This window comes from Brassica napus, chromosome A9 (genome assembly GCF_020379485.1).
Source record: "Brassica napus cultivar Da-Ae chromosome A9, Da-Ae, whole genome shotgun sequence".
NCBI lineage: Eukaryota > Viridiplantae > Streptophyta > Magnoliopsida > Brassicales > Brassicaceae > Brassica > Brassica napus.
The window spans coordinates 42,956,139-42,977,647 of record NC_063442.1 but is presented as its reverse complement, the minus strand read 5'-3'; the positions used below and the strand labels follow the sequence as shown (position 1 = coordinate 42,977,647).

At 35.2% G+C, this 21,509-nt stretch overlaps 3 protein-coding genes across 5 annotated transcripts; 2 read left to right on the top strand and 1 right to left on the bottom strand.

Moving 5' to 3' along the window:
- Positions 1-11: 11 nt before the first annotated feature.
- On the top strand, positions 12-2,560 carry LOC106419827 (branched-chain-amino-acid aminotransferase 2, chloroplastic-like). Of its 2 annotated transcripts, none has more exons than XM_022691561.2 (10): positions 12-260; positions 363-436; positions 536-707; positions 783-959; positions 1,040-1,171; positions 1,628-1,726; positions 1,795-1,911; positions 1,975-2,070; positions 2,139-2,251; positions 2,343-2,560. In XM_022691561.2, exons 1-10 carry the CDS (start codon positions 195-197, stop codon positions 2,347-2,349), a joined length of 1,053 nt encoding a protein of 350 aa, XP_022547282.1. In that variant the 5' UTR covers positions 12-194; the 3' UTR covers positions 2,350-2,560. The 2 variants fall into 2 exon arrangements, with proteins under 2 accessions (XP_022547282.1, XP_013716119.1); XM_013860665.3 differs by having other exon boundaries at positions 17-260; positions 2,338-2,560.
- A 59-nt stretch (positions 2,561-2,619) lies between these two features.
- On the bottom strand, positions 2,620-4,802 carry LOC106419828 (transcription factor bHLH74). Its single transcript, XM_013860666.3, has 7 exons — positions 3,939-4,802; positions 3,683-3,859; positions 3,457-3,591; positions 3,296-3,367; positions 3,085-3,204; positions 2,917-3,004; positions 2,620-2,835 (listed from the first exon to the last, which is right to left on the bottom strand). Exons 1-7 carry the CDS (start codon positions 4,329-4,331, stop codon positions 2,813-2,815), a joined length of 1,008 nt encoding a protein of 335 aa, XP_013716120.1. The 5' UTR covers positions 4,332-4,802; the 3' UTR covers positions 2,620-2,812.
- A 5,037-nt stretch (positions 4,803-9,839) lies between these two features.
- Positions 9,840-20,648, top strand: LOC106420180 (calcium-transporting ATPase 3, endoplasmic reticulum-type). 2 transcript variants are annotated; one of them, XM_013861024.3, is made up of 34 exons: positions 9,840-10,098; positions 10,234-10,284; positions 10,380-10,413; positions 10,898-10,915; positions 11,300-11,436; positions 11,828-11,902; positions 11,993-12,038; positions 12,426-12,485; positions 12,587-12,667; positions 12,908-12,993; positions 13,224-13,325; positions 13,602-13,655; positions 13,915-14,016; positions 14,512-14,570; positions 14,852-14,996; positions 15,324-15,431; positions 15,832-15,984; positions 16,212-16,316; positions 16,533-16,729; positions 16,887-16,995; positions 17,099-17,197; positions 17,278-17,423; positions 17,551-17,608; positions 17,791-17,883; positions 18,306-18,356; positions 18,563-18,694; positions 18,810-18,911; positions 19,051-19,105; positions 19,234-19,319; positions 19,477-19,619; positions 19,724-19,829; positions 19,918-19,971; positions 20,173-20,218; positions 20,324-20,648. In XM_013861024.3, the coding sequence occupies exons 1-34, from the start codon at positions 10,066-10,068 to the stop codon at positions 20,386-20,388; spliced, it is 2,991 nt and encodes a 996-aa protein (XP_013716478.1). In that variant the 5' UTR covers positions 9,840-10,065; the 3' UTR covers positions 20,389-20,648. The 2 variants fall into 2 exon arrangements, with proteins under 2 accessions (XP_013716478.1, XP_048597806.1); XM_048741849.1 differs by lacking the exon at positions 10,898-10,915.
- Positions 20,649-21,509: the final 861 nt, after the last annotated feature.

Genomic DNA, 21,509 nt, shown 5'->3' with positions numbered 1-21,509 from the left:
TTTGCCAAGAAAAAAGCAGACACTTCGCAATCACTTACGTGTTGGATACTTAATTTGACACACTGTGTGCTTTAGTGTCCTCTTCACCTTTTCTTTTTCCTTCAAGAAATTTCTCGTTTCTTTTGTTTTGTTTTTGTTAAAATCAAATAGGATCTTCTTCCACAACCAAAAACAAAGGCTCTGCAATTGTGAAGATGATCAAAACAATCTCATCTCTACGCAAAAGTCTGGCTCTACCTATTCATTTACATATTCGTACGGTATAAACTGAAAATGTTTTTTCTTACAATCTAATGGTTCTTGACACAGCTCAAATATTAGATGCAAACATATTTGAGAATGTTTTTTTTTCTGATGAACAGCTACAAACTTCCTCTAAGTACAACGCACAAGCTGCCTCAGCCTTGCGAGAGGAGCGTAAGAAGCCTGTTTATCAGTAAGTTTGATCCAACTCATGTAAATATTGCCTTCACCAATACATGTTTTGTTACACTAGAAAACTCTGTTTTCACAACCGTTGTTTTGTATTATAAAGAGATGATGAGTATGCGGATATGGATTGGGATAATCTCGGCTTTGCTCTCACTCCAGCTGATTACATGTACGTCATGAAATGCTCAAAAGACGGTGAGTTCACCAAAGGTGAACTTAGTCGTTTTGGTAATATTGAGCTAAGTCCTTCTGCTGGAGTCTTGAACTATGGACAGGCAAGCCTCTTGTAACCCTCTTGATTTTGTCTCTGAACTGTTTTATCAATGGAGGTTTTGTGATATCATTCACAGGCGATTTATGAAGGTACAAAAGCATACAGGAAAGAAAACGGGAAGGTTCTTCTGTTTCGCCCTGATCACAACGCTATCAGAATGCAGCTTGGAGCTGAACGTATGCTCATGCCTTCTCCTTCCGTTGATCAGTTCGTTGATGCTGTTAAGCAAACCGCTTTTGCGAATAAACGTTGGGTACTAAAACCGCTTTCATGTAACAATTATTGTCTTCTGAAAAGGTTTCTTTGGGGATTTGAGTGGTGTGTTTTGGTCAGGTTCCTCCTTCAGGCAAAGGGTCTATGTACATTAGGCCTCTGTTGATGGGAACTGGTCCAGTTCTTGGTTTGGGACCAGCTCCTGAATATACATTTATTGTCTATGCATCTCCAGTTGGTAACTACTTCAAGGTATATATGCATATCCTCTCTTTCACTTACTGTTTGGTTATCTCTCAGCGACAATGGAACTAGGCCCAGATGGTTTGGGTTGTTCGGTTGTCGGTTAGGTTCAATATAAATCTTACGAAATTGACCCGAAATAAAATTTGGTTCAGTATTCTGTTAATTTGGTTTTTGGAAATCCTACCGAAGTTTATAATTTCGGTTATATTTTGGGTTAAATTTTGTTAAATTTTTTGATAAGTTTGGTTAATTTTAGTTAAGTTCAGTTAGTTAGGTTTGAATTTGGTATGGTTTGGTTGTTTTTTTGGTATGGTTTGGTTATAATTTTTTATATTTTTTTAAAGAAAAGCGAAATAACCGAGTGCTAACTTAAAAAAAAAAAACTTACTGAATCTAACCAAAATTTTTGGTTGGGTTCAAAATCCGGAACTATTGGCAAATCTTTTCTCTACTGGTTTATAGGAAGGTACTACTGCTCTTAACCTCTATGTTGAGGAAGAGCATGCTCGTGCAGCTCCTGGTGGATCTGGAGGCGTCAAGAGCATCACAAACTATGCCCCGGTAACTATTTAAACCCACTGATAGTTTTGAAAGGGAACAAGCTTTGAAAAAAGAACAATGTGTTGTAGGTTTTGAAAGCACTGAGTAGAGCCAAGAGTCTTGGGTTTTCAGACGTTCTTTACCTTGACTCTGTCAAGAAGAAGTATCTTGAGGAAGCTTCTGCTTGCAACGTCTTCGTTGTTAAGGTTAAGATACATATTTAAAGACTGCGAATTCTACTTTTCTGTATCTTAAATTCTAGTGTTCAGGGTCGGACAATCTCAACTCCTGCAACTAATGGAACAATTCTTGAGGGGATTACTAGGAAGAGTGTGATGGAGATCGCAGGTGATCAAGGTTATCAGGTAAAACAAACCAAAGCTGTTTTAAGTCAAAGCACCAAAACAACAAAATTCAGATAAGTTCCTCACAGGTTGTAGAGAAGGCAGTTCATGTGAATGAAGTAATGGATGCAGATGAAGTTTTCTGCACAGGAACTGCTGTAGGAGTTGCTCCTGTAGGCACTATAACATATCAAGACAAACGGTAAAAAGAAAAAAAAAACTCACACTGCCTTGATCAAATTTTAACAAAGTTTTGGCCTGCTGTAATATTCTTTGTGAAACATTCAGAGTAGAGTATGAAACTGGGGATGAATCTGTCTGCCAGAAACTGCGTTCGGTCCTTGTCGGTATCCAGACAGGATTGGTTGAAGATACCAAGGGATGGGTCACATGTATCAAGTAAGAAACTACGCTGCATTTTATTAAAGCTGTGTATATACAACAGTGAAGAATAATTATGTAGATATAGTTTATATTATTAATGTGACAGAAACAGAAAGCTCTTCTGCTCATTTCTATCTGCTTAACAACATGAATCATTCTCAACTTCCACCTACAAAGTTCATTTAGTAAAATGATAACAAATTCCATATTTAATAAATGCATTCTTCGTTGAGGTAAAAAAAACAACAACTGAGAACTCAAATCGTTCTGGTTTTTTAAGGAAAAATAATAATAACATGGAATGATGGAAAAACATTATATGATACTTAGAACCAAAGCCATCTTCTATACAAACTCTCTTCAAATTTTCCATGAAGTACTAGAGCTCTGGTTTCAATCGACCTACGGTAAGAAGAAAATATCAATCAAGACAACAGAGAAAAGGGAAGAGACAGAAGCAAGTTTGTGTAGCTTTTAGTTTACCGTTATTAGGTGAGAAGCTAGACATAGTCGATGAATTTGAGACGAACCCCATTTGGTAAAGGCTTTGTAGTTCACTCTCCAGTGTTGTCTGCAACAATGAGATTAAAGAAAAAAGAAATGTGTAAGAGAATATAAACTGGTGCCATATGTGTTTCTGATGTTGCTTGCCTGAGGTAATGAGTTGTATTGTGGATTTGCGGTGGTAGAAATGTTCGGTATCGTCCCATGGAAACTGGTGAAAGGACTTAGCCCAAGCGTAGGAGTGTTTCTATCCCTTGGTTGCAGAAGCTGAACAGAGAACGTGTAGGTTTAGTACTGATTCATAACTTTGCAAACTACTAATCATTTTTCAATTGTGAAGTTTTGGGAGTGTTCTTACATCTTTGGCGATAATCCTGTCTATATCAATGTTGACTTCTGGATTCACCGTTGCCAGTTTCATAGATAAAAACTGAAGACATCAAAACCAATACCTCTTTCAGAACCTAACTTAAAACGTTTCAAGAATCTTGCATTATTGGGATAGTTCTCAGTTCTTACCTCAACTTGTTGTTGCAAGGACTGAACATAGTTGATGATCTCATCAAGCATAACCGCTTTCCCAGTGATCTTGTTGCATCCTGGGACAAGCTCTTGAAGCAGTCTCATCCTTTCACTGATCTTTTCTCTTCTAACCTTCAAACACACAAACACAAAAACAGCAAACTTCTCAGAACCAGTGATTGGTAGGAAAAACTTGATATATATAACAGTAAAGAGTCATTACCCTTTCTGCAAGACTGTGACTATTAGTGGCTTGACCTCTTCTTGCCCTCATATGAATGTAGTTCTCTTTTGGTGCTTCTTCGCTCTGTGAGCTCTCCTTGTTCTGACCATCCTTGTGTTTCTTTTGGTTCTGATCACTTCCCCTTTGAGTGTCTTCTTGATATTCCTCCACAGCTTTCTGCCAATTTAACAACACTCACTTGTTTCAGCACAAGCCACATTCACCTTGAACTTAATGCTACCAAACCAAAACCTACCTTGTTCCGTTGTGATTCAGCTTCGGCTTGCCTTCTTTTTCTGCTTGGGGAAGAACCAAGAACACCATCATCTAAAACCTGATCATGAGACTCTCCAGCTCTCATCAATCTTCCAACACTTTCCCCACCACCACCTCCACAATCACCAAAAGGAAGAAGACTTGCAGGCATGTCCGGATAACCAGAACCGGTTTGGTAATGAGTGAAGCAACTCATCCCTGGATTGTCCATCACCACTGAAGGGTAATGAGAGCTTGAGAAGCCACCACCATTAACAACTGGATCCCAATCTGAAGAAGAGAAGTAAGGATCTGTCTTTGCATACAAGGGCATTGAGGGATCATGTCCATGGTTTAACCCCATCTCACCTTCATTATTACTCTCTCCACCCATTTGAACCCACAGAAGAAACTTTAAACTCAGGTTTGCTACTTTGTAAAAGACTTCTTGACAAGGGAAGTTAAAACCAGTTTTGTAGATTTTATACAGTGAGGAAAGAGAAACAAATCAAGAGAGCATCAAATCTAATGTTAGCAGAAGCAAGTCACAGGTTCTTTAAGGAAAGAGAAGCCTAGGATAAAATGCTTATTCCTACTCAAGTCAAGAGAAGAAAAAAAATAATTAAAGAGAAGAATAGACTTATCATAGACAAAGAAAGCTGAGAAGTTTCAGAGCATAAAGTGGGAACAAGCAATGGATTTAGCTAAGTTACAGCTCACATGGAAGCTTAGTAAAGAAAAGAAAATAAAATAGAAAGGAAAAGTAGATTCGCTTTTAATAGTGTGAGAGAGAGAGCAAAGTCACTGTCTCATAAGTCATAACTAATCTCTTCAGCTTCAAGAACTTTGAATTTTTAAATGAAGGATATTGACATAACCCCATTGGATAGCATCAAGTTGTTAGGATCAGAGAAGCAATAATGTGATGGGGATTAATAAATGGAAGAAAGATTGAGACAAGCCCTGTTTGAGATACTCCAAGATTGTGGTGCCCTTGAATAGATAGAGTACAAAATAAGAATCAAATTCTTTAGGTGGGACTTCTACATTTTACAGTAAACCTAAATCAGATAGGTCTTGAAAGGGTATCAAATGCTGTTTGTAGCTTGAATTGGGAAGAATGAAGAAATTTAAAAGGGGAAAATATAAAAAGAAATTAAGGAGAGATTCACAAGCAACAAAGCAAGCATCAAGTTCCAACCTTTTTAGAATCAAAGAAAACAGTAATAATAGTTGTGTTTAGTGACAATAAAAGACCTAGAGGAAGAGAATAAACAATATAAAGTTCATAATTACCATTTGAGAGAGAGAGAAAACTGTTGAAGTTAACACTAACAGAGGAGACATAATATGTATATTAAACAAAGATAAACAACTACTGCAACTGCTTTACTTGTTCTTTTCCTTTTTCATTATTACACAACCTTAATCTACCTCTTTAGCATGTCTTACTTTTTTTTTTTTAATAAAGACATGTCTTAACTTTTACACCTTGTAAATTTTTAAATTACAGCAAACTATTCCCTCTGTGTATTTCCTTCAATTTTCTTTTTATTTAAACACATGAAATACATGTTCAATTCTTGCAATAATACAATATATATACCAAACTGTCAGAGGAATTAAGGTTACATTGATGTATAAAATAATTTCGTTTTACTATGTCTTTTCAATCAATTTCTCAAACGATATATAAGTCTCATTATTCTTTTCTTATTGTTTCAAAGTCTCATTGTGCAAGCAAGAGGTTCTTCTCTTCATGCACAAGCTTTGCTTTCTAGCTTCTACTCCCTGACATGTGCTTTAGAATATTATAGCTTATAAGTACACATACATGCAAATATATATTTATATGATTATGTGTAAGATAATATTATTTTTACTGACAAAAATTGCCAACTGTATATTCAAACAGAAGACTCTTTGCTGTGACACACTCATATTTTTGTTCTGAGTGCCAACTAACCCCTCTTTTGGAATAATTTTACTATCAGCTTTTTCTAGCAGCCGTGTGATTGAACCACTACGTTTAGATCTCATCTCTAAGCCGTTGGATCCAAGCAACATATTTTTATTATTTTTTACTATTTTCCTTTCTAATCTTTTAATGTGTCTAGTTTATAATAAGGGTTATATTTCTTTAAAAGACTCACTTGAAAGTCTTGAATAAGGTTGTGATCACACAACCCTTTCTTCATTTCTCAGAATTGAACGGTAGTTTGAAGTTTTCTAAAATAAGTGGAATGTGGCACGAGGGACATATTGTATTATATCAGCAATGCAACTTGAGAAGAAAAGAAATTGTCCTTTATTGAAATTTGCAAGTAATGAATTTACAGTGCGTAAAGTTTATGAGGATCCTAAAATCTAGGTGATACTATTTGGCTGTGTTGTCATTTTCTGAAAACAAACAAAGGTAAACTTGGCAAGACTTTTGACAATTTCAAAAAAAAAATTGTTTCAGAAGTATGAACAGGTACGATCCCACTTCTTACAAATTGTTAGTCATGTATTTGTTGGTATAAATTGATCGTTTTAAATAAATTTAACTCAAAGATATACTGATTATTAACGGAGAATTAACGATGGGGGTAGAAACAAACTAACAATCGCAACTAGTAACGGATGCTAATTGTGTTATAAACACACAAAAAATAATAGTAACATTTTTCTGGTCAAAATAATCTAGACTATAAAAGTATAGTATTATATATCAATGTCATAGGAGGAAACATAACGAATAAAAGGGAATCTAATCTATAATTCATTAGAAATAAAATAAACTAAAATGTGTATAAAGTTCGAGCTACAGCTGTTTATAAAATGTGTATAAACTTATAGGACATGGGACAACTAACCCCCAACAACCATAAACATGGTCAAACTTTAAATTATTTGGTCAAAACCCACAATCATAGTTGTTAATTAGCTGTAATCATATACTATATAAGTGATATGACGTGGTTGTCCATAATATACATGCATTTTGTGCTAAACGTAAAAACTATATTTATACAGTTTTTTCGAGAAAGGGCATATATTTATACAGATTTGTTCTGCAATTAACTTGATAACTGAATAGATGATTAATTAACCGGTTTATCTACCTAGATATTTATACAAGAAATAGTGATATCTAGGAAAATTTGTTATTAAATTTTAGTTTAAAATGTGTGATTTTTTATTTGTAGTTTTAAAACATATCTAAGAATGTGGAGTATTACAAAAATAATATTTGTTTCCCCAACTATATTTTACAACTACAGAATCAAATATTTACCCTTGTGACAGGTATATGATGTATTTAGACCATTTTAAATGATTTACTCTATTTTTTACTCTAAAATATAGTTACTCTAAAATAGAGTAACTCTATAATATAGTTTGAGTTTGCTTTACTCTATTTTATAGTAGAAAATAGAGTGATGAACAAAAAAAACAAATTACTCTATATTTGGAATAAACCTAGTGTGAGAAATATAGTACTATTGAAGCATTTTTAATTCTAAACTTTATTTTAGAGTGAAAAATAGAGTGGGGTTGGAGATGTTTTACAAATGTAGTTAGGTGGGGAAAATTAAATTAATTATTCAACTTGGAAATGCTTCTCATCATTGCAAACAAGGTAGGAGAATTAAGATCCAACCACATTATGATAAGTGAGACTTGCACACAACTCGTTCTACACTACTCCAATAATTATACGGGACCACTCTAGATGACTGTTTCACGAAACATATACATACCTATAATTTTGATATGAATTATAATATGTAGTCCAATTAGCGAATATTAGGTTTTAGACCATTTTCACTGACGATATCATATGACATACATGTATGACATTTAAAATCGAATCAGTATTCAGTAGAATCTCGAATAAAATAACTATCCTTACATCAAGTTTTATCACTAAACTTTCAAGTGACAAGCATCACATCATAGATGTGCTTAGTTGTCTAATTACCAGTTAACCAATGTACGAATATAATAGTACTACCTAATCTCTGTTTCATGTGCTGTAAAAGAACAATGACATACGTAGAAAGCGAGCAAAAGAATGATTAAGAAACCTTTAATGAAGTTGGTTAAATTAAAGGTATGAGTTCCTTATTAAACTCCGTTTTAATCAGACTATGGTAAACTTTGATTAGCGTGAAGCAAATTAAAGCAAGAAGATCCTCCGATCACGCGCGAAGACTACTTATGTGGATTTTAAGTTTTTAACTAAAACTACAATGGCCCATGATAAGTGGTCCTCCAAACTCTTTATTTGCAATAATGCTCGAGATTCCTAGGATCTTTAATTCTTTATTATGATCGCAGATCATAAACATATCTTCGTTTCTTAATTTAAACATAAAAATAAGCTGTAGCTATACATGTTTGTCAAAAAAAAAGACGAAGCTGTAGCTATACATTATAAGAAATTGTATAGTGTAGAAATAAAGCCTAGAAACCAAAACTAAGAGTGTAGACTTGTCAATGAAACACATTGTGATAGATAGAATCAGAGCCGGTCCTTGGGCCAAGCGGATGATGCCCATGCTTCAGCCCGTCTCTAATTATATATTTTTCCGTTTCATAACATAAGATGTTTTGAAGAAGATTTATGTTTCATAATATAAGATGTTTTGATAGTTTTAAGATACTTTAAATTTACTGAAAATTGATTGACCAATAATATTTTATTATATTATTTATGATTGGTTAATTTATTTTAAATTTATGCTATTAATAAATTTATATTCTAGAAATTAAGTTTTTTAATTCTTGTATTTTATGCAAAATATTTTATATTATGGAACGGAGAGAGTATAAAATTGGCCAATTTTTTTTTTACTTTGCTTTTAGTCTCATCAATGTTAAAACCGGTTCTGGATAGAATGATACGTTGGTAATGGAAATATAGCGGTTGAGAAAAGCTTCTCACAACGTTCAAACTAATCAGGATGTCGCATCTGTGAACTGATTTGAGGACCATTATGCTTGTAGCCTTGTAGTAGTAATTCATGTGCACATTAAAAATGTGTGTTGTGGAGCCTATCTTGATCAACTGGATTTCCGAGACGGGCAAGTGTGTGTTGGCTACTTGCCTTCATCTTGATAAGTTACATCTTCATCTTCATCTTCTAGCTGGTTTGTCGTGGCTCGATTCTTCCTCTAATAGTTTAAAAAAAAAAAATTTAGAATCAAATTAATTTATAGGTCACTTTATTAAAATTTGCTTCTATCCTCATAAATACTGGAACCGGTTCTGGATGAGATGATCACGTCTGTGGCACGAGACGAAGTTCATGTTGGATATGTTATGTTCTTGTATCTGACCTGACAATAAAACAAAATCACTTTGCATTATGAAAATGAAAACTAAAATAAACGAAATTAATTTTCTTTTGACAACAATAAACAACATTGAGAAATTCTCTAAAATATCCATTTTTAAGTTTTTATCGTAGGCGTGGTCCAAATTTTTTTTAGTCACAAAATATTCAAAATTTTTTTTATTAAAAAATAAAAATGTATTTTTACCCTAGATTTAATTAATCTAGACTTATAGTTTAGAGTTAAGGGATGAGTTTTTGGGATATGTTTTTAAATTTGAAAAATAAAAAAATAAATATTAAAATTTTCAAAATAAAAAGAGGCTATTTTGATCATTTTTTAAAACTATTTTTATGATATAAACTTAAAAATGACTATTTGAGAGAATTGAATTGTCCAACTATATTAATACTACTACCATTTTTTATTTTAACAAAATGGAAAAAAATAATATTATTAGTTTTATTTTCATAATTTTTTTTGGATATCACATGGTAATTGGGTGATATAGTAAATGGGCCTCACGTGAGAGGAAGCCAACCCGCTAATTCATGTAAAGTGTTCGTCTCGTCTCGTCTTTCTCTCTGGGCACTTCTTGACTTTCACTCTCACCCAGAGATCGAACGTAGAGCAAGCTCATGGAAGCAGATGGCGTTACAAGTTCCCATCTTCTTCGTCTAGTCTTTTAGATTTCAGCTCACTTTCCTCGCCATCCGTCGACGCTTAGAGAGATCTCCCCCCCCCCCCCCCCCCCCCCCCCCCCCCCCCCAAAATCAAAATTCCCTAAGCTCTCCACAACAACCATGGAAGACGCTTACGCCAGATCTGTCTCCGAGGTGCTTTGCATTCTCAATTCTCAAATCTTTTTTCGTCTGACTTCTACTTTTTGTCGGATTTGAAATGCTCAAGGTCTAAAGTTGATTGCGATCGCCTCTGTTAGGTGCTGATGTGATTCTGTTGGTTTTGCGCAGGTTCTTGATTTCTTCGGGGTAGATCCAGCTAAGGGTCTTTCTGATTCTCAGGTATGAGTTTGTAATCGAATCGAACTTGTTACAGTCACAGTGAAGCTAACATTTAATTAACCCCTGATTTTTTTTTGAAATTTTCGTATATATAGGTTGATCATCATTCTAGGATGTATGGCAGGAATGGTATGTATTTACTTTTCACTTCTCTTGCACTTGGATATTTGGTGTTCATATAAAAATGCTTAAGGACACAGGGAGATTCACTGCAGATGGTGACGATAGAATGTCTTGGTGTTAACTGTTCTTTGTAGTGAAGCATATTGGAATTTGAGGATGCTTTAGATTATGTTTTGGCATGTAGTTTGAAGTTCTAGTATTGTATATGACTTGCCAAGTACACTGAGTACAGCAGTGCTACCTTCACTCCGTATGAATTCCAATATAGATGCACAGTGTGAGTGTTCTTCAGTAAAAATATGCTGCGTATTATTGTCTGAGGGGTTAAAATCAATGATGTTAGCGTCTGCTTGAATTAGAAAGGGCATATCTTTTTTCATTTAAGATAGCAAAGAAACACACTGTTAATTTGTTTTTATCTTTTTACCTTGTTTAGTTCTGATCTTCTTCTTTTAATGTTTTTGCATGTTTTTCTTCACATGATCTGCAGTACTGCCCGAAGAGAAAAGTACGTTTCTCAATAACTGTCTTCCAATCTCATCCTTACTTCAGTAATTATATCTTCTTGGAATCATGGTTTGAGAGCTGCTAGATTGTTTTAGCGCTGTGATGATTGTCCAGTTTTCACATTGGTTTTCACATGTTTACTCTGGCTCATTTTGTGTAGGATTAGAGCTATTCTTTGCAAATGCGTTTTATATATCTTTAGCTCCTTTTGATGCTGCCATAGCTGATTGTGTTAGATTGTAAAATGGGCTGATTGTGTTAGGTTGTAAAATGGTTCTTCTTAACACATGGACCTAGCCTTTCTGATGATGTTACCTAGGATAAGAATTTAGAACTCCCCTGACATGTGCCAAATTTTCCTCATCTTATTCTTAATTAAATGCAGGAACTCCATTCTGGAAACTGGTTCTCAAACAGTTTGATGATTTACTTGTTAAGATATTGATCGTGGCTGCAATTGTCTCTTTCGTATTGGCTTTGGCCAATGGAGAGACTGGCTTAACAGCATTTCTAGAACCTTTTGTAAGTAGCAACATCTTTTTATCACTCACACTGGCTTTAATATAATAGTTGATTAGTTAACATATTTTATTTGGTCAACTGGATCGGCTAGTTGTTCTTTGTGGTGGAGTTTAAACTTGAAACCTTGTTTTCCTTTACGCTCTCTTTGTGAAAATTAATTATTTCCGATTTTTTTTTAGACTGGCCATTCATTTGCAATGGTCTAAAAATATCCCTAAGAAGACTACAAGTCTTCACTGGCTGAGAATTTTAGCATTGATAGGACTCAGTCGAATTATATGATTCCACTTAATATAATACATGATTGCACCTTTACCAAGACTTCCATAAACTTGACTTTGTGTTTGGAGCTTTCTTTGAGTATTTGTTTGAAGTTGTTATTCCATCGCAGGTAATTCTGCTGATATTGGCTGCAAATGCGGCAGTGGGAGTGATTACAGAAACTAATGCTGAGAAGGCTCTTGAGGTATTTTTTTTATGCTACTGTTGAATTGGTGACATAATTGCAGATACATATCAACTGTCCTTAAAATCAATTATTTTTGTCTTGTTGTAGGAGTTACGAGCCTACCAAGCAAATATAGCTACGGTGTTGCGAAATGGTACGCAGATATATGTTGAGTAATTAGCAGTACTGTGATATTTACGCTGAGTGTTTGTCATTTCAGGTTTTTTTATTCTTACAACAAATTACTATGATTGAAACTGCTTACTAGCCTGCCGTGTTGTACTGTTGTTATATCCTCTAGAGACACATTGTATCTTTTGTAGCAAACTCTTCTTCTGCCAAACCAATAGCTTATTGTGTTATGCTCACAGTTCCCTAGGTTATCTAAAATGATAATTAATGACATTAAGATTTAGTTATTTAGAAATGTTTCTGCGCTCTTCCTTTTTTTGTTTTTGGCTTGGGACGTTGATCCGGGTTTTAAATATCTACAAGTTTTTGTCTTTGATGGCATTCCACATTAACATGTATACAATGGCAGGGTGCTTCTCTATACTACCAGCATCAGAGCTGGTGCCAGGTGACATTGTTGAAGTGACTGGTACGTGTGTTGTATCTCACGTAGATGCAGTTTTTTGCAATTACTCAGAATCTCGCTTAACTCTTAAAGGCTACTTTTCTTGACGCTTGCATGCTAAACAGTGGGCTGTAAGATTCCAGCTGACCTTAGAATAATTGAGATGTCGAGCAATGAGTTTCGAGTCGATCAAGCAATTCTGACTGGTATATCATCGTACTACTCATAACTTCTTAATTGCGTAGTAGCAAGAACTATATATGCCAGTAGGTGATTAGTACTACTTATTGTCAACCCTTTTCTCCACAATTACTGAATAAGCATTTTCTAATTAACACTATAATTTCAACAATAATGATCCTCTTTTTTCATGTAGATTATAGTCCAAGTGATCACTTTGCACTATTTTCATACTCTCACTACCAAACGTTTCCCCAAAATTGCAGGTGAAAGCTGTTCTGTGGAGAAAGATGTTGAATGTACTTCAACAACAAATGCTGTCTACCAAGACAAGAAAAATATTTTATTTTCGGTAGGATTTAGAACTCATACCTGCACTAGCTTCTGGCTTTTGATTTAATTATATAGAGATCTAGTGCAATTTTCTCGCGTACACCTTAACTAGCTGTAAATTCTTATTTTTCTCTACTATTAGAATTTAGGCTTTACAGCATGTTTTAGTCACCTTTTTCTTGTTCCAGTGACCTCTTTATTTCTCCTTTTTATGTTTTTTATTTTATTACAATGTATAATGATTGCCAGGGAACTGATGTGGTCGCGGGTAGGGGGAGGGCTGTTGTCATTGGAGTTGGTTCAAACACCGCGATGGGTAGCATACACGATTCTATGTTGCATACAGATGATGTAAGCTGGGAATATTTTTTATTTCTTTATGGAAATGCTTCATGTGCACTTTGATATACGTTCTAACTGATTAGAACTCTCTTATAAAAGAAGGTTATATTGTACCTTTGATTGCTCAAAAAAATTTCCAATGGATTGTTTGACACTTAGCGCTTTTGGCATGTTCCTGCTATATAGTATAGTCTCGGCATTCTATCTGGAGTTTCTTTTCCATCTGTTTAAGTGTGTTATAACTACCAGGCTTTTCTCTCTTACTTGTAAATGCTTTTGTCACAGGAGGCAACTCCATTGAAAAAGAAGCTGGACGAGTTTGGCAGCTTTTTGGCTAAGGTGAAAACTCTTTTCCTTTTCGAAAGTTTAGATTTTTTTACGTTTAGAGAGGCATTTTAATTACAAGTCTGGATAGAGTTATCTTTCCCTTGGATGTCAAATTCTCTCAGTTGTCTGCGAGTGCGAATGAGTTCACACAAAAAAGAAATGATTTGTCAAATGATTGATGTGACAGAGATAGTTAGTTAAATACTAGTAGATCTATGTTTCTCAACGTAAATTGACGGTCTCTGAGATGGTAGCCTTTCCGTTTGTATAGGTTATTGCGGGGATTTGTGTTCTTGTGTGGGTTGTCAATATTGGTCACTTCAGTGACCCTTCTCATGGTGGCTTTTTCAAAGGCGCAATTCACTATTTTAAGGTAAATAAATTCGTTGTTCTCTTATTACAGTTTTGAATTCTTAGTACGGAATACATGTTTTATGTGTTTTAACTTTTGCTGTGATATAAAAACATGGATGTTGCTTTCTTTTGCTGACAGGTTCAAAGAAATGAGCTCATAATCGTTAACCCACTAAATATATTTTTTTAACATTTAAATAGCGAAGTCACAAAAATAAGAAGTAATCGTTCTTCAGTGAGTGGGTTTTGTTACTTACGTTGACAGTTCCCAAAGTGGATGTACCATTCTAGTAATCATTGTTAAAAATCAAGTTAAAGGCAAAGTCACAAATCATGGTGCTTTTCGCATCTTCAAATCAGTAACATATTTATGACATACCCAAGTTCTTGCCCATGTATTCCCATCATTGTTATATTAACCCTGAAGCTTGTAACCAGATTATTTTTACCAACTTTAAGTATGCTATATAATGTATATTTTGGTGACAATTGTTTCTTTGCTTTTATTTCCCAGATTGCAGTTGCCCTTGCTGTTGCAGCTATTCCTGAAGGACTTCCTGCAGTTGTTACGACGTAAGTGTTCACTATTTTTTTTGCTAGCAAATAGAAATATTAGGAGAAAGGCTGGTAGTTCAAACTTAGATGATTTGGAACCTTAGTGATATCTTGGAGACAGGGAGTTTCCCAGAGAAGTAGGTCGCTCTTATGATCATCAAATGAAAGTCTTGTTTCAAGTTTCAGGCAGAATGTTTGTTGAGTCCAAAATGCTTTAAAACTAGTCATCTCCCACGCTGGGAGGCTACTTTGGTCATAATATTGTGGCTTAAACTGGCTATGATGCTTTCGGTATCCAGGTGTTTAGCTCTTGGAACAAAGAAAATGGCTCGTTTGAATGCGATTGTACGGTCATTGCCATCTGTCGAGACGCTTGGTTGCACTACAGTGATTTGCAGTGACAAGACTGGAACATTGACCACCAATATGATGTCGGTGTCTAAGGTTAGCATTTTAACCTCAGTGCTAGAGCCTGTTAACTCTTATTATTGGTATCTCTGCCACTTGCAGTTTTGTATTTGAATTGTTTTTTTGGAATATCTTAAGTGGGTAAATCTGGGTGCCCGTATATTTTTTGCAATTTTGCATGTCTTGGAAGTAGTCAAATAGAGCTTTCAGGACTATTTATAAAAGATTAACAATTTTGCTTGTACATCTTGTGATTTTATCAATAACTAATTGCAACTAATTACATTCTTGCATAGAAATTTTCCCCTTGTGGTGTCTCATATAGAATATTTGAATATGCTTACTATTTTACTTGTATGTCAGATATGTGTAGTCCAATCTGCAGACCATGGTCCTATGATAAGTGAGTTCAATGTTAGTGGGACAACTTATGCACCAGAAGGTACTGTCTTTGACAGCAACGATCAGCAGGTAATTATTACTTCTCCTCTGGAATATGTTAGTAATCAACTATTTCGTACATAATGCTTGTGAGGATGACTGATAGTTGCCTTACCTACATGCTCCCAAACTAATTTCAACCTCACAAGGCTAGCTTGAGCTGCAAATTCTATCTCAAGATTGATTGATAAAGTGATTTGGATACTTGAATCATGGTCTCTTTTATTTTTTATACATTGTCCTGTAATTTTTATTCCTCATTTTTCATTTGATTTTTAAAATTTCATGGGGTTCCTTTCTTTGCTTATCATCTTAAGCATTTCACTTATCTCAATAAATTTATTATTGTAAATGGCAAAGATGGAAAACTCAAGCAAGCCTTGTAACATCACACAACATTTCTAAGACAGGATGCTTTCTTCTTTTGCAGCTTGACTGCCCTGCCCAATCACCATGCCTTCACTATTTAGCAATGTGTTCATCACTCTGCAATGACTCTGTTTTGCAATACAATCCAGACAAGGATTCTTATGAAAAAATTGGAGAGTCAACTGAAGTTGCTCTTCGAGTTCTTGCAGAAAAGGTTTGTGTTTTTCGGTAAATTATTGCTTTAGTAGTATTCATTTCCACAACAATTAGTTATGGAATATAACAGACTGTTTTTCTATCCAATTTCATGTTGAATCTTAGACTTGGTCGTTGTATACATCCAATCCTGTTCATCTTACAATATACCCTGCGCAGTGGTTGAAATTACTAAGTTCCGAATCTGAAGGACCGTCCAACTTACTTCTGTTGTTTAATTTTCAGGTTGGCCTCCCTGGTTTTGATTCAATGCCTTCTGCTCTAAACATGTTGAGCAAGCATGAACGTGCATCATACTGCAACCATTATTGGGAAAACCAATTTAAAAAGGTGTGGCTCTAGTAAAACTAAGATTGCAGAGTTGTGGACTGCCTAAATTGTTTGTCCCAGTTTTACTGACCTCCTTTCTTTTTTACACATAAAGTTCATTACTCCTGTAGTTTCACACATATAAGTTGATATTGACCTCGAAACATTAGACTTCAAACAAGTCGTGGTAATTTAGTATGAGTAGTTGATTGTCAACTTTTTCAAAAATCTTTGCAGGTTTATGTTTTGGAGTTTACACGTGACCGCAAAATGATGAGCGTCCTATGTAGCCATAAGCAAATGGATGTAATGTTTTCAAAGGGTGCTCCAGAAAGTATAATTGCTCGGTGTACTAAACTTCTCTGCAACAGTGATGGTTCTGTTGTTCCTCTCACTGCTGCTTCCCGTGCAGAGCTTGAGTCTAGATTCGCCAGGTTAGGCATCAACTCGTTTAATGAGAATTCGTTTAATTTTATTATTACTTCATTATGGTCGTCTTTTGATGCTTGTATTGTCACTTCCAATGGTAATTTTGCTCTTAAAGATATGAAGTTGTTTGTTCCATTTTCTGACCATGCATCTTTGCAACAGTTTTGGAGATGAAGCATTGAGATGCTTAGCATTAGCCTTCAAAACCGTTCCCCATGGTCAGCAAACTATTTCCTATGATAATGAGAACGACCTGACGTTTATTGGGTTGGTACGCCGTTCTTTCAAATTTGATGGATTCAAGTGGTTTTATTGAACATTCATCATTTTTCTTATACTGTTGAAGACTTGCTCATCTTGTGCTTCCTTTGAAGGTGGGAATGCTTGATCCACCAAGAAAAGAAGTGAGAGATGCTATGCTTGCGTGTATGACTGCTGGGATTCGTGTTATAGTTGTCACTGGGGATAACAAGGTACTAGAAAACTGAGCACATGCATTTTGTTAATTACTATATTCTTTTGGGTGCTTATTCTGATTAGCTTGAAACTTCAGTCCACAGCAGAGTCAATATGTAAAAAAATAGGGGCATTCGACAATATGGTCGACTTTTCTGGTCTGTCTTATACGGCTTCTGAATTTGAACGGCTCCCAGCGATGCAACAAACTACAGCATTGCAACGGATGACACTTTTTTCCAGGTATCAGAGTTTTTAGGACTTAGGAGCAAGGAGCTGTATGTTTAATCATCATGCGTATTTCTGTTTTTTTTCTCTCTAAAGCTCGAGTTATAATCGATTCTGAGAAACCATAATTTTCTGCGTCTAGGGTTGAACCTTCCCACAAAAGGATGCTTGTTGAAGCCCTACAGAACCAAAATGAAGTGGTGATTCCCCTTGTTCACTAAGTTGTCATTTATTACATTTCTTCTGCTTTATCTGCGTTTGAGTGCATTCACATTTTGCATTATTGGCTTTGCTCCAACTTTTCTAGTTTGTTAACATTTTTACTTATTAGAGGAAAAGTTCTTGCTTCTAACCGTCGAACACATGAACCTCGTTCTCATAGGTGGCAATGACTGGTGACGGCGTAAATGATGCCCCTGCATTGAAGAAAGCTGACATTGGGATTGCCATGGGTTCTGGAACAGCTGTAGCAAAGGTACCTTGCGTTTATTTTCTATTAGTATCCTGTGTGACTTTATAATGTTTATACTCTAATACCTTATTATCATCTTTAAATCTCAGTCATTTTCTCTTGTCCATGTGCTTTTTATCTTGATCTCTTATACTGTCATTTCCTTCAGCTACGAGATCCTTATGCTGTCGTCATTTTTTTTTGTATCCTTAAGCTGCAAAAATATTGAAAAATATGGGTGAAAAGTTTCCGGTTTTTGCTATTGCTGTTGCCAAAGTAGTGGTACAGTACAATGTGACTGTCATAGGAAATTCTTTTGAGATCACAGAATACTTAAAGTTACTTATATGAGAGTCATCATTACTTCAACAAACTGGCTTGCCAGGGGTGATTATCTCTATGCTCTTCTGTTCTTAACGTATGTTTCTCGTGTTTTTGCATTCCAGAGCGCTTCAGATATGGTTTTGGCTGATGATAATTTTGCTTCAATAGTTGCGGTATGTTTGTTTTCTTGCATTTTTGTTATATTTATTTCTTTCTGGTTGATTCTGAAGCACACTTCTCACAGTAGTTCAGCGTGGTTTACAATTTATTTGGGCCCATATATGATATTTGTCAATTTCTGTAAAATCAGAAACGAGGGTACAAATCACACTGCAATTCTTTATTAATGCAACTCCTAAATATTTTATCTTCTTGACAGGCTGTTGCAGAAGGAAGGGCTATATATAATAACACTAAGCAATTCATTAGATACATGATCTCTTCAAATATCGGGGAAGTGGTTTGTATATTTGTAGCAGCTGTACTGGGAATTCCTGATACCCTGGCACCTGTAAGCAACTTTGTTTTCCAGTCCAATCGCACCAATATTGTGACAGTCTTATCTTGCAAAGTTTACTTTTATAAAGCTTGTCTAAATCTATGATTCTTATGGTAATACATTGCAGGTTCAACTTTTGTGGGTCAATTTGGTAACGGATGGATTGCCTGCCACTGCCATTGGCTTCAACAAACAAGATTCCGATGTTATGAAGGCAAAACCCCGAAAGGTAGGAGCTGTAACTGTACAGTAACACCTTGTGGAGTACTTTACAAATACTTTTCAATTAACGATTTCCTGTACTGTGCAAGTTCCTTTCAAACCACTCAGACCTCGAATCTTTATTTTTGTTTTGATTTTATTTTCAGGTTGGTGAAGCAGTGGTCACTGGGTGGTTATTCTTCCGCTATTTGGTTATCGGAGGTTAGTAGTAAAATCAGTGGCACTAAAATATTTGGATCTTATTGGGCAAGTAGTGAAAGGTCACTTCCTTCAAGCATCTATCCATAAAAAGGATTATTTCCTTGACTAGTTTATCGTTTTTTTGGCAGTTTATGTCGGTCTGGCAACTGTTGCTGGCTTTATATGGTGGTTTATTTACTCTGATGGTGGTCCTAAACTTACTTACAGTGAACTGGTTAGATTCTATCTCCAGCTACATCTTATAGATTATTTCGTTCTGAATCTTATATTGATTGTGCATTTGTCACCATTCATTTGTGTAACCTTGTCACATGATTCACATATTATTACAAATAGAATCTTTTTCATTAAATAAAGCAATCTCATTTCAGATGAACTTTGAAACGTGCGCACTTAGAGAGACAAGTTGCAGCATATTTGAGGATCGACATCCATCAACAGTGGCTATGACAGTGCTTGTTGTAGTAGAGATGTTTAATGCTCTAAATAACCTCAGCGAAAATCAATCCCTTCTGTAAGTATACCTTGCATCAACAAACATTCAATTGTGCAACTTGACGAGTTTGCTACGTGATGATTTATATATAAGCTTTTATTAAAGAAGGTATGTGAATGCAGGGTTATAACCCCAAGGAGTAATTTATGGCTCGTTGGTTCAATTATCCTGACGATGGTTCTGCACATGCTAATATTATATGTTCACCCACTAGCAGTCTTATTTTCTGTAAGTTTCCTCTCTCCCGCAAACATTGTACATAAAACTGGTCTACCTGTTTTCGTCTTTTCATTCTCTCATGTTCCTTGCTTTATAGGTCACGCCCTTGTCCTGGGGCGAATGGACTGCCGTTCTGTATCTTTCGTTTCCAGTAAGTATTCTCACTTTTGAGCTTCTTCTTCATAGTCTATTCACAGTGGAACCTTGCCTTGCCATAGACCAACTTAGTTCACATATGGATACAAATTTGTCAAGGAATAGCATGACAGTAGACTGATCATTCAGATATGAGATTAGATTTTTTGAAAGAAGTGATTGCTTGAGACAATAATCTTTCTGTAAAAAATTGCAGGTTATCATCATTGATGAGGTTCTGAAGTTCCTCTCTAGAAACACCGGTAATGTTTCAGCTGTTTATAAGGCTACATATCATATCAACTGCGACGCAGAAGTTCTGATATTAGTCATGAATCTGATGTGTTATTCCCTGTTGTTAAATGTAGGCTTGAGGTTCAGGTTCAGATTAAGAAAGATGGACTTACTCCCCAAGGACCGGCGTGACAGGTAGAATAAGAAAACAAGGCATGGCTTCTTATTCTGTCATACAAGAGTTTTGGCATTATAGATACAAACCAACACAAAGAGAAAGGAGTGCAATCCAAAAAGCTCCAACACCATAAAACTCTTTGGCTTTGATTGTCTTTTTTTAATATATTTTATTTTGTTGTAACAAACTTCACTGTATTCTTACATCAGATCAATGTCTGTTACTTCTTTTTGTGTCATGCTATGTTTCGAGTATTTTGGATTTTCAAACATTTACTACTCCTTGAAGTTTTTTGGTATTTATCGGCCGATGCATAATTCTTAGAAGATTCTACCTATACGTTATGGTGTTTATTGTATCAGCAACTTACATTGACTGTAGTCCTCGACCTAGCAGCAACTTACATTGACTGGCTTAAAATACTGCGGTCATGTCACGACAAAATGCAAAAGAAAACGGTCTCTATATTTTGATCAGGTACTTAGTATCTGTCGATGTTCGGCCATAAACGTTATTTTAATTTATAATTTTGTAACAGTGAGCAGCCCTATATATGAATATGATATTTGATTAGGTAAAGCAGATTATGATGGCAGTGGGACAAAAGAACAAAATATAATATTAATCCAAAAAAAGAATGAAAATTTATAAAAAAAATTCGATGATTCATACATACACTTTTCCGTGATTTAGTGGTAAGCAGTAAGCATAACACTTTCCTTGCTATAATAATCAAAACACATTATAAATTGAGATGCCTTACATGCGCATGGCAAAACAAACTGGTTCATCAAATCCTTCAAAAAATTATATTGGAAGATTTGTATATTCACGAGGTTAGCTGGATTAGGACACGAGAACTCTATATTTCCAGTTGAAAGTTTCCACACGTTCCGAAATGTGAATGAGTGAACCATTAATAACAATGGTCAGAAAATTAGTAAAACTAACACCCCGGTCGAACTAGTGCACATTATTTTATTTTTAAAAAAAATTATTGTCTTCACGTGTAATCAATGACATAATGCATGCTACTTCTTCTTTTTTTTCTCCCAAACAATACTCGAAACACATTTTAAACTTCAAAACTTAACATGAAAATGCAAAAATCATTGAAAACATAAGTCGTATTTACGTTAAGC